This window comes from Phodopus roborovskii, unplaced genomic scaffold (assembly GCF_943737965.1).
Source record: "Phodopus roborovskii unplaced genomic scaffold, PHOROB, whole genome shotgun sequence".
Lineage (NCBI taxonomy): Eukaryota > Metazoa > Chordata > Mammalia > Rodentia > Cricetidae > Phodopus > Phodopus roborovskii.
In genome coordinates, this window is record NW_026126480.1 from 12242321 (window position 1) to 12255480 (window position 13160).

Below are 13160 nucleotides of genomic sequence, written 5' to 3' on the forward strand. Positions count from 1 at the left end.
AGAAGAAGCTCTGTGCTTCAATTCCTATGTTTAGTGTTCTAACTCTGAATACACTAAAAATCACTAGATTTTATTTTAATTGGGTGAGCTGAATGCTGTATGAACTACATCTCAGGCTGCCTTATCAGGAGAAAAGGAAGATGGTTGCAGTCACATTCTTGAATCCCATGGAATTAAAAGATTTGTTGTACTGATTAAAAGAGGCAGAGCTAGAAAGGAATGATAATGGTGAATAGACTAATCCCTGATGAATCCTTATAACGATTGTCATCATAATGACGGCTCTGTATATGTTGTTGTTGTTGCTCTTATTTCAGATCTGTATTTTAGAGAAATCACTTGGGCCCTAATGTGGAGAATAGATGGAAGTGCAATGGGTAAGACCAAAAGCAAGTTTATTTAGGAAACCTAGGTAATCCAAGCAAGAGCTGAGCAAGCCAGAGTGGTTGCAGTGGTGGGAACAGGTCCACAGTATCTTTTCCAAAAAAATGACTCTGGTGTCAAACTAGGAATTCTGTGTTTGGTTAGGAATTGACTTCACTCCTGATTTCCCCACAGAAATGGTACCATAAGAAACCAGGCAGCGCGCCATGAAGAGCATGTGCAGAACATCCGCCGATTTCACGAATCCCTACAGCATGGGGAGGCAATCTTGGCAAATGATGAGAAACTGACCACAGTGCCTTTGTCCTCCCACACCTCCATTCTGACTTCTCTCAGGTGAGGAGAATCACAGGGACCCTGTGTGTGGAGCACAGGTGAATGAGCAGTGGCATCCTGGAGTGTGGCATGTCCATTAATCGTCCCTTTGGAGGTTCTGTGGAGTGTTCTCATACACATAAGTGTTGACTTGGACCTGGAAGCCTCGTAGACTCTCTCACAGAAGAATCTGTTGGTTAGAACCCTGTATTCCTTCAAAAGGCTTAGTAATGCCCACCTGTAAATCCAGGAACTTTAACTTGTTCACCAGAACATACTGATCCTCACATCTAAAATGCGTCACATCTATAACTTACAAGCCTGTTCCTGTCCGTGGCCTTTACCTTCACAGCCACATCCATATTCTAGTTATCTGTCCTGTCCACACTTCCCTGTCATTGTGCTGTGAGAATTGAAGCATGTAGATTCCCAATAGGAATCAAGTGGGAGATCTGGTACAGTGAAAAGCACTTGATTTCACAGTTAAATAGGTTTGACCTCCAGCCCTGCCTGCCCCAATGCAGGAGATAGCCATGACCAGATAACTATAACGCAGGGTGGTGAGGGCTATGGTTTCCTGTCTAAGAGCAAACAGAGGAATGAGTAATCCAGAAAGGTAGACACGGAAAGAGTTAAAACAGCACAGGTGGGCTTTGGAAGAAGAGGCTAATAAATGTGAAGGCTAGTCTATGCAGAAGGAATATCCCTAAACCCCAGAGGCACAGAATTTATCAAGATTGAGGAAATACTAACTACACAATTTAAAAAAAAAAAAAAAAATGAGCTGAGGATGCAAGAGGCAGGCCAGCAAGATGACTCAGTGGCTAGAGGCACTTGCACACAGGCCTGGATCAATCCCAGGATCTAGAGTTGTCTTCAGTCTCCACATACACACACTAAATTGAATAAATAAAATTTAAGTGCAAAGAGCAGGGCAGTTCTTTAGGAGTTAGTTCATGGGACCTTGGTGACCTATAGGGCAAGTACTGATAGACCTGTGTCACTGGTGAGAAGGTACAATATGATGCCTACAGATGTGTATCCCCTGATTCTGTGCCAGAACCTCTGCTGGAACCACTGGGGTTGCAGATTTCCTAACGCTGTGCCAAGTGTACTCTTGCCTGCATTTTCCTGCTGTAGGCATTTATCTGTGCAGGATGTAGACACCAAAATGACTTGGTGATACCACCACCCTTTGGTAGACCAGATTCTGTAGTGATAGAACAAGGATAAGCCTTGTCCTCTCCTTTAACTTGGATTTCACTCAGTCTAGGCCATGGGAATCCTGCTGGGCATATTCAGGGCAGCAGACATGCTTCCTATACTCTCTGTTCCAAGATACTCATGGCCTAATTAGAGAAAATTAATGAAATATCAATAATGAAGAAAATGACAAAACTGAAAGTCATGTAAGCTGAAAGTAGAGGAATTTAGGAGACAGGTGACCCAGATAATAGATAATAGATTTCAAAAGTCATGAGCAGCAACCTTAAAAGAAGAATGAAGAGACAAAGTAGAGAGCAGCTTGATCTCAGGTTTCATAATCTGGAGAAATGTGGGAAGGAATGGACCAGCTTGGGACAGAGCCCATCTAGTGTCCTAAAAAAAAAGCCTAAGACTTGGCATCCCAGAATCTGAATAGCCACATACTACTTCTTACCCTGGTTGAATCACTTACATCCTCTGAACCTGAAATTCTTGATTTGGTTGGCTGAGAATTACCAAAGTAGTGTATTTGAAAGCATAAACGCCTATGCAAATGGAGGTGATGGAATTCTTCATTGGAGAGTGGTGAGAATGAACAGGATTGGTTTTAGTAATTCATCCATGTTAACTTACTCATTCAGTAGTCATTTGTTTTGTGCCAAGCACTATGTTGGATGTACAGGTATGGTAGATGCAAGGAACTGTCACTGAGTCACAGTGCATAAGGGAAAGTAGATATGGAATCAACAATTGCGGTGATTGAGAAATACAGGAAAAACTGATGGAGTCCTGGAGCCAACCTGGGGAGTCAAGGAAGGCTGGCTGGCTAGTTGAGGGTCAGGAGCCACTGAGAGGTAACCAGACTAAGGCAAAGTGAGGACTGCCGCAATGAAGGGCAAGAATGGTCACTGTATACCACGTGTTATGATACTTGCTTGTAATCTCAGATGAGGCAAGTTCCAGGCCAGCATGAGCTATATCGGAAAACCTATCTCAAAGAAACAAAATAAGCTAGCAAAATGAATGGTTCCTCATGATAAGGTTGTGTTTTTTGCTAGATAGCAGAAAAGGAAACATTATTAGTCAGGCAGAAGGGATGGAGGACAAAGTTGTCTCTAGCAATAGGAAGGTGAAGGGTAAAGGACTGGTTGAAGTGAGCAGTATTAAAGTCCTGCCTTGTGTCATGCCTTGTGTCATGTCACTGTGAATGTCCTCTTTGTCACCCTCCTCTTCTCCCCAGGAAGAATCTCAGTGAGCTAGATGAGATCCAGAAGTACTTCACCCAGAAGCTCAGCAAGCCTTTCCTGCCCTTCAGCTCTCACAGTTCTCCTGCTGTCTCAAAGAGCCTGGAGAGCCAGACGGACTCTGTAGGCTCAGGAACCAGCAGCCGAGACCCCGAGAACCAGTGCATCCTGGAGAAATCCAGTAACCTGGTGATGCAAGTCAGCTCCCTGATCTCAGGTATGGCTCAGAGCTGTTTTTGCTACGGCTTTGATTACTGGGTGCCAAGTTGGGGCCACCTGAGTGTCTGCTCTCAGATAGGCCTCCATCACAATACAAATGACAGTTTACACGTCTTTTTTCTTCCTTTGCCCTCTTCCTTTGGAAGGAAAAGATGGTAGTGTGGGGACAGGAGTGTGGAACAATGGAAAGAGCACTAGGCTGAGAGGCAAGAGACCCAGGTCCTTGGTTTCTGGCATCGACTTGCTATTGACACTGGGCACACTCTTTCCTTTCTTGAGCTTTCATTCCCCTAACCAAAAGTAAGAAGCATACATTAGATGATGATTCCCTAACTGTTCTTGAACGTGTCTGCACCACTATCTTTCAGGGGGGAATTTAGCTACAAACTTTTTTAAAATTCTAATTCCCAGAGTCCAGACATATACTAAGTTTGTTGTTGTTGTTGTTGTTGTTGTTGTTCATTTGGTTAGCTGAGTTGGAGGCAGAGTCTCACTGTGTAGTTCAGGCTAGCCTCACATTCACAGACAGTATGGATTCAAAAAGAGCTGATTCTCTACATCAGGGAAACAGTTCAAAAGTAGCAAAGCCTACTCTGTCTATCATGCTTCAGTACATTTTTCCAAGAGGCTGCTAGACCAGTTTGAGTGAGTCACAGATGCAGTCTCATACATGCTGCATCTGTGTGGTGAGCCTTTGCTGGCCCCCCGGAGACATAAACCAGAGTGACCTTTGTCCCAAGATGCTCACAAGCTGATATGGGAAACAGCTTTATGCTATAGTGTGTTCTCATGTGTTTCCTTATAGAACATGGCTAGAGTAGAGCCTTCCAGCTGGTGCATCTGGGTAGGTTTCCTGGAGGAGATGTAATAGGCATTGGAAGATAAACTGGTTTATAAAAAACGGAAATGCTCCAAGGAAATAATTAGGACCAAAAGACCAGGGCCAAGTAAGTCTGCCTGGTGCCTGTTCTGTTTACAGGTACACTCATATATAGACAAACTCTTCCAATGCCTGAACACTATGACCATACTAAAACAAGCCCCTCCTATTAGTTACCCTCTAGCAGTAAACAGGTAGAGCCCTTAGCCCTGGAAGTCAAATCCTCCACTAGCTTCTGACTCTCTCTAAAAGAAATCATCCAAACATGTCATTTACTATCATTGATCCTTTTGCTATTCCTTATTTGAGATGAGATCTTGCTATGGGTCCCAGGGTGGTTCAGAACTCCTATACTAAAACAGTTCCCTTGCCTCTGCTTTCAGAACAGCTAAAACCAAAGGCATCTTATTTATTAATTTCTCCACCCTCATTTTACCCAAAAATAATTTGATTTGACTGGTACTTTCTCCTTATTAACTGCCTATACATGCACCTTGCAGGGTATGCCCATTTCTCTCATCAAGCCTGTGAAGTGGCTGGTATTGGTCACATTTGAATGAAAAACAGGCTCAGAAGGGACAGTTTGCTTGTGACCACAAACTTAACTACAGAAACTGGACCCGAAGCTGGTGTTCTTTCCAGTGCCCTGCTGCCTCCATTCTTTTCTTTTGTTATGCATTAATAAGATTTCCTTGCTTTTGTTTTCCAAGTAAAATAGCTAGTTTTAATAACTGTCATTGAATAGGTAAATGAGTGGATTCTTGTTTTGGTTTTAATATAGGTGATTACTGAAGTAAATGGAAGCATGAGCATGCCCATCAGGACCTCAGCTCCCGAGAGATCTGAGCATGAGCACTTCACAGGTGTCTCCACAACTACACATAGACTAGATTTCAGCCTTTAATGTTAGAATAAAGTGCTAGAGATTGTACTGCTGTGACCATAGTTTCACTGACTCCTGGGTGAATTAACTGTTGTGAGGTTTGCTTAAAGTCCGATCGCAAGGATGCTTGTGAAGCTAGGAGTCCAGCGAGGGGACCATGTGGTCTGTAGCCCTGCATGTAGTAAGAGTGGTATCTGTTGCTATTCAGATCTGCAGACTATCACCAGAGACTCACAAGCAGCTTTGGCTTCTCACCAAGCCAGGAGTAGAAGCAGAGCAGTCACCACCCTCCCAGATGCCCAGGACACCGAGGCCCTGCAAGGACCAAGCACCGCTCCAGAGGAGCCACTGGCAGGAGCTGGAGAGGCGAGCACAAATGCCCTGCCTGCCCCTGTTCTTGGAGAGACTTCAGAGGGAGGAGGAGTGCTCCGTGCGTCGGTGGAGCATACAGTACCCATCATGAGGGTGCAGAGCAGTGACGACACTGACGTGGGCCCAGACCTCAGTGATGAAGACTATGAAGAAGACATTATTGAGCCCAGGACCCTAAATGAAATTACCACAGTGACAGACAAAACTAGCCCCTGGTCCAGTTTCACGTCAGACGTGAGTGAGGTCATCAGCCCTCAGTCCAGTGAGGTACAAAGGGAAGGTCCCTCCTGCTCTTCCAGACCTTTCCCCAGAGAGGAGCTTAAGGTCAGAAGTAGCTTGATGTCCAGCCCACAAAAGGCAGTCAGCCCCCAGGCTGGACAGGGCTCCCCCAGCCACAGCATTGCCTGTGAGGGTAGAGCCTATAACACCAAGGTTGAAGAGTCTGCCTCAGCCCAGCCTCAGCTCGCCCCAAGCCTAACAGTGTCAGGAGTCCAAGAGAGCAGTGATTCTGTTGGATGGGGCTCACCGCAAATAAAGCAGGACAAGAGGCCCATGCTGGAGATCATGGCTGAGAGGGAAGCTTTCTCCAGTGAGTTCAGTGACTCTTCTGAGAGCTTAGAGAAGTTTCCTCTACACCCGCCCTCCCAAAGCAAAAGGGAAAACCTCAAGGAGACACCCATGGACTCCCCTGCTGTGAGGCAGAAGCAGGTAACAACTGGACCAGGGGTATCCATGAGGCAGAGCCTCCTTCTGTATCCTTTGCTGTTTCCCACAAGTGGGTACTTAGGCCATCCATCTGAAGCACTTTGGATGCTGGTTTCAGACTAACAGAGAGTGAGTGTGACCAGTGGCCCTCATGGAATGCACTGGGGGGCATAGGGCATGGGAAGGTTCACCTGTGTGGCTAGTGTTATGTTCATCACTGAAGCCAGGCTTGGTGGCCCATGTCTACACCCCCACACTTGGCGGATGGGGGGGCTGTGGTAGGAGAACTGGGAGCTCTAGGTCAGTCTAGGTCACAGACCAAGACCTTGTCCAAAACAAACAAACAAACAAAAATCTACCATTGATAGCAGTCCCTGGAGGTGTAAAGCCCTGAGTGAGGCTTTACACAGGAAACTTTCCTGTCTGACTTCTCCAGTTTACACACTGTGCAGTCCCATACCTGAAGAAGAGGCTACGGCCCTCAGTTGAAATAAAAGGAAGGCTGGAGCTAGGGTTATAGTCCCTTGGTAGAGCTCTTGCCTAGCCTTGGGTTCTGTCCCCAGCACCACAGAAAGGAGGGTGTGTGTAGAGAAACTATTCCTATTGATTAGCATTTACTGTATGCTAGGAACTTTCCAGTTTGTCACCACAAGTATTTTAGATGAGTGCCATCTACTCTGCATGTGAGAAAACAGGCTTGGGGACTTGTTTTAAGATTCATTTATTATTATGTTATGTGTATGGGTATTTTGCCTGTATGAATACCTGTGTATCATATGTAGTACCAGATCCCCTAGATCCCCTAGATCCCCTAGAACTGGAATAGCAGACAGTTGTGAGCCGCTAAGGATACTGGGAATAGAACCTAGGTCCTTCAGAAGGGCAGCCAGTGCTCTTAACCACTGAAGCATCTCTCCAGCCCCCAAGATTTAAATTTAAAAAAAGAAAAAAAAAAAAAAAAGTGAGCCAGCCGGTGGTGGCGCACAACTTTAATCCCAGCACTCAGACGACAGAGGCAGGAGGATCTCTGGGTTCAAGGCCAGCTTGGTCTACAGAGTGAGTTCTAGGACAGCCAGGGCTACACAGAGAAACCTTGTGTAGAGAGAGAAAAAGAAGAGAGAGACAAGAGAAGGAAGGAAGGAAAGAGAAAGGTGATAGAACTAAGAAGTAGGTATCACTGAGGTAGACTTACCCAGGCTCCCAGAATGTCATTACTGATGGGAAATGTGTACCTGATACTCCCTCCCACCCTCACTTTGAGACAATGATGTGTTATAGTAAACCACTTAGCACCATCTATAGCCTTCATGCATGCACCTATCCAGCTGATCCTGTTAGTGACGCTGGCCAGTGAAGTAGGCTGCTTTATAAGAAATCTTCCCATCCTAGAAATCAGGGGTCCTGACTTTGACCCTTCAGACCCCCCATCTTTCTTTTTTTTTTTTTTTTTTTTTTTTTTTAGCATACCAGCCAGTTTCCCCTCCCTCCTCTCCTCCTGTTCCCTCCCCCCCCACCTCCCTCCTATACCGCCCCCCATCCACTTCTCCTGCATCTCCATTCAGAAGGGGTGAGGCTTCCCATGGGAGTCAACAAAGCATGGCATATAAAGTTGAGGCAGGACCAAGCTCCTCCCCTGTCCATCAAGGCTGAGTGAGGCATCCCATCACAAGGAATGGGTTCCAAAGAGCCAGCTCATGCATCAGGGACAGGTCCTGGTCCCACTGCTAGGGCCCCCACAAACAGACCAAATTACACAACTGTTACCCAGATACAGAGAGTCTAGGTCAGTTCCATGCCGGATCTGGCTGTCGCAGACCCCACATCTTATTACTGGTATAAATTGGGCTTTAGCCTTACTTAGTCTGTTCTCAGATCAAATGGAAGAAAGGATCTCTACCGGACCAGACTTGTTAGCTCCTTGTGTTAATGTTCTTTCTTTCCCCATGCTCACCCCTCACCTAGCATTGCAGAATAGAAGTCAGTAGACGTAGATTAAACTGAACTATCACATTTCCATAAAATAGAGAAAATCAGATGAGTAGAAACATTTGTATAAATCATTAATTTGTGTGCATGTGGGATAATTATATGTACATACTTGTGTGTGTGTGTGTGCATATGTATATATGATCACTACGTGTGTGTGATAGTGCATGTGGAGGCCAGAACAACCACCATTTTTCTTCACCTTATTTTTTGAGGCAGTCTCTCACTGAATCTGGAATTCACTAATTCAGCAAAACTAGCTGGTGGCTGCTGTGCTCCAGGGGTCCTCTCAGCACTAGGATGACAAGTGTACCACCATACCTGACTTTTTATACGGGTGCTATACCTGCACAGCGAGTACCCAGAGCCCCACACACATATGTGAGTCATGATAGAGGTCAGAGAAGAACCTGGGTTACAGGGATCAGGAAAGGCCAATGGCTAGGGAGAAGGTCCTCCTCCCAGCTGGCCACCTCTGTGTGATGCTGCTCCCCAGACAGTCAGTGTAGTAATGGTCAGATTATTGTCAGGAAAGAGCTACCATGTGTACCCAGGCCCTCAAGCTGCTTGAGTTCAGACCTTCCATTCTTGCCAGACTATACACTGAGTACCAAGGACAGATCAGCCTTTACCTTCAGTTTCCATTGTCGGGTGAAAGTCAGGTACCCAGGCAGTTTCTCCAGGTGCTTTGGTGAGACATGGGAGCAAGAAGAGGGGGCTGCTCAGAAGTACAAAAAGATGTAAGGAGTGGGCCTGCTGGTGTGGTAGGGCACACCTGTTATGCCAGCAGTCAGAGACTGGGGCAGAGCAGTCAGGAGTTCAAGGCTCACCTGGGAAAGTTACTGTCTCAAAACAAAAGAAAGTAAGCAAACAGCAGCAGATCACTCAGGGCACTTGCACCAACAAGAGATGGGAACCATGTGTTCTAAAGTTTATTGTGTTGGGAGAGGAAAAAAGATATAGGGTCAGACAAGGGTGGGGATGAAGAAGAAGATCTGAAGTGTGACTAACATTTCTCTCACCGGCTGTAAGTTGGCAATGTCTATACTAGATAGGGGAGCAAATAAAAATGGTCTTGGAAAATGACATTTACATGTTGGACAAGTGCCTGAGGGGCATCGAGGAGGAAATGCAGTCCTTGATTACAGACAGGGATCAAGTGAGCATCCCAAACATAAAGAAAGCCGAAGAGTAGAGCTGTGAAGCGCTGGGAGTGGTGTCCTAGGGTTTCTGTTGCTGTGAAGACACCATGACCATGGCAACTCTTATAAAGGAAAACATTTAATTGGAGTGGCTTACAGTGTCAGAGGTTTAGTTTGTTACCATCATGGCAGGTGGCATACAAGCAGACAGACCTGGTGCTGGAGAAAGAGCTTAAGAGTTCTATATCTTGATTTACAGGCAACAGGAAGTGAACTGTGACACTGGGCATAGCTTGAGCATAGAAGACCTCAAAGCCCACCCCCACAATGACATACTTCTTCCAACAAAGCCACATCTACTCCAAGGCCACACCTCCTAATAGTGCAGAGGCTATAGTTTCATGTCATGATCAGAAGTGAGGCTGGATCCTATGGTGGGACATGTGAACTTAAGGAAGGACCTTGCAGTGGTGGGAGAAGACCATGTTTGAGTGGCTAAGGGAACTAGTAGAGAGGACAGCTACAATGGGCACACCTGTCCCCTACACACCACGGCAATAAGAGCAGCAGGTTTACGATGTCAAGCGCCACTCTAAGCACATTTCCTGTATAATCTCAACCCTCCTGATTGTCAGATGGGTGGTAACTAGAAGGGGATTCATGGTGGGGTTGGGAGGGGCACAGTATAGTCTCCTACATGTAAGAATCTTGTATACTTTGATAAACCAAGGAGAAAGAATCTTAAAGTAGACAGTTAACCCTGCAGAGCAAGCAGGAGGTGACAAGCTGAGGAGAGCTCTGTGTACAGGTCCAGCTGACCCCTGTCATCTCAGCAATGCTGCTTCTTCCCTGTAACATCAGCTGACTGTGGCCCAGCCCCTCCTCAAGTTCCGGAGATAGCCCAGGTCAAAGGGTTCTGTTCCTTTGGGATATCTGTTCCACCCCACTTCTCTAGGAAAATCAAAGGCTTATATACGTGGGTGCATGCCACCCTCTCCACACATACTCACTGAGCATTTATTCTGCCCCAGGCACTGTGCTAGGTAACAAAAATTGGGTTATGAAAATAATATTGTCTGCCCTCTTAGATGCCAATCTGTCATAATAGAAAAACAAATAAAATGGAAAGCTGGGTAAATAAATTAAGTCAGAGCCATACTTTGCTGCTTAAACAGAAACCCTGAAAAACAGCACTACAACAGTCCCATTCATCTCCCTCAAAATTAAAGTAACCTGAGTCAGTGTTGTGATTCAACGGATTTGCAGAACAGTGCTTCCAACAGCAGCTTGTGAGGGTACAGAGAAGTCCAAGCCACAGCCCACACTGTAGAGGTTTTGCATGCTGATCAGACAGACCAGCTATTCCACACTTTCCCACTCCCAGTTCTGGTTTTGTTTTGGTTTTAGTGTGTTCGGAGAACAGCCAGTAAACAGGTCCTCCCAGCACCAGTCACCTCCATCCTGATCAAGGCATTGCCCTAGGCCGCCTTTCTACCCTCCCTGTGTCTAAACATCACTTAACAGCAGGCCCTCAGCCAGTGTTCAACCCTTGCAACCATTCCTCCTTCAAGTTCTAGGCAGATACTGGGAGACCCGAAGGAAACTGCTATTGAGAAACTTGAAGAATACTGGGCACATATGGAAGTCATATGAAACTAAATATGGAGTGGAGAGATGGCTTAGTGGTTAAGAGCATTGGCTGCTCTTCTAGGGGACCCGGGTTCAATCAGCACTCACATATTGGCTCAGAACTGTTTGTAATTCCAGTTCTAGGAAATCTGGTGCCCTCTTCCAGCCTCCTTGAGCATAAGGCATGCATGTGGTACACAGGCATATATAAAGAGAAAAAACCCATACACATAAAATAATTAAGTCTTATAATAATTGAGCATTCTTCTGTATTACAAACTGGGCATGGGGAGGGCGGGGGGGGGGCTAAGATTAGGAAAAAATCTTCCTGGTGGAGGTTGAGATGTGAGCCCATTAGAGGCTAAAGAGAGGGAAGGGAAGGAGGAGGGACACATGTTAGGAGAGGGCAGGGTCTTCCAGTGAGGAAACCACTCTGCCAAGGATTCACAGATACGAGGAATAAGATGAGGAAAGCATGAATGGTGTGGTTGCGGTCAGTTGGAGTGTTGGTCTGGCATGAGGGTAGGCTTCTAGGTATTTTTGTCCCTTAACCACCCTTGCAGCCCAGAACCTATTGTGGTGCCCAACTTCTTTTTGCCTCCCCAACAACTGGAGGCCTCTCTACGCATGATCTCCCACTCCCCGGCTTTGCCACCACCAGCCACAACTGATCAGGTAAGAGCATCCACTGGGCTCCCTTTCTTGTCCAGTCAGCATCTCATCACTAAAAGCATAGGGCACACAGAGCTGCCCTGGGCCATCTCCCTGGAGAAGCTGCTCCAGGGGTCACCACAAACAAGAGTTGCATCCCTTGGGGACTGTGACAGCCCAGTCAGGTGCAGATGAAGAGCAGAGTAATAGAAGCAGCGTGCCTACTTGCTACTTACAAAACACCTTCACAACTTCATTGTTCATGAGCATCGGGCAGTTGGGACGTGCCTACAGATCCCTGTTCTCCATTTTCTGCTCTGATATAGTGCCTGGTCTTCATTGCAAATAGCAAAAATACTAATGATATTCTAATGTTACTATTATATATAACCTATAGATATAGATGAATTATCTATCTGTCTTTGTGTAACACAGATCAAAAAAAAAAAAAAAAAAAAAAAAAGGCTACCTGCCAGTCAGTCAGGTATGGATGGTGTCAGAGGCTTGAGGCTTGTGACTCCAACATTTGGTGGAAACAGTAGTATCCGCAGTTCTAGCCTGGGCTATGTGAGCTCATCTTTTCTTTAAAAGAGGGAGCTGTCTAAGGACCTGACCCTGCCCCAGGCTACCTTGCCATGTCTCCAGGGCCACCTGACTGCTTTTCCTCCTTGGGTTCCCTCTGGGGAGAAAGTGACCTAACTTACAAGTACATAGAAAAAGAAAAGGCTGCTGGGCACTCTGGAGGCAGAGGCAAGGCCTCTGAGTTGGAGGCCAGCCTGGTCTACAGAGCTACACAGAGAAACCCTGTCTCTAAAAATTAAAAAAGAAAAGTCACATAACATAGGGGGGAAAGGATCAGGTACTGGTACAGTGTAGCAGACACAAAGCAGCCACCCCAGAGCTTTCAAAACATTTTTCCAGAGACAAATGTAAGTTATAGGTGAAATATGCTTGTTCACTGTGGCAATAGCCCCTATTCAATACTTCCTTGATTTAGATATTGTTCTAAGTACCCTACAGTCATACTTCTAAGCCTCCAGGACTGGATGGAATAGCCAGATGATTTTTTTTTTGCACTCATTTAATTTTTTTTATTTATTATTTATTTTATATAACCAAGTCCATTTAAATGAAAACAAACATTTATAGACAATATTTGGGAATTTTGGCGTCGTTCTTTCCAAACTACTTCCTACTGGTAAGGGGTGCTGTCATGGGGGATTCTAAGAAGATGCAGAAATCCTGGCTGTAGTCTGTAAGGCTGCTTTGTCCAGCTGTTTTGAATGTAGGATCACCTGCTACTCTGTTTCAGGTGGTCTGGCTTGATCAAACCACATTAGTCTGGAAGGAATCCACAGCTTTTCATTTTCTTTGGAAACAAAAATAGAAATCCTTTTCCCCAGTAACTTGTCCTTGAACTTAAATTTTGGAGTCAAAGCATTTTTTTTATTATTATTTTACATGTCGATCCCAGTTCCCTCTCCCTCCCTCTCTCCCTCCCTCTCTCTCTTTTACCCTCTCTGCAATCTCACATCCCCCCATCC

The 13160-nt window shown here is 45.7% G+C and overlaps 1 protein-coding gene across 1 annotated transcript in view; it reads left to right on the forward strand.

Annotated features, from left to right (window-relative positions):
- The window catches only part of C2cd3 (C2 domain containing 3 centriole elongation regulator), a 94109-nt gene that overhangs the window by 69142 nt on the left and 11807 nt on the right, over positions 1-13160 (forward strand). Inside the window, exons 29-32 of the mRNA XM_051192350.1 lie at positions 559-720; positions 3146-3366; positions 5340-6255; positions 11529-11640. Of these exons, the coding sequence (XP_051048307.1) occupies positions 559-720; positions 3146-3366; positions 5340-6255; positions 11529-11640 (1411 nt within the window). The remainder of the gene's footprint in view (positions 1-558; positions 721-3145; positions 3367-5339; positions 6256-11528; positions 11641-13160) is intronic.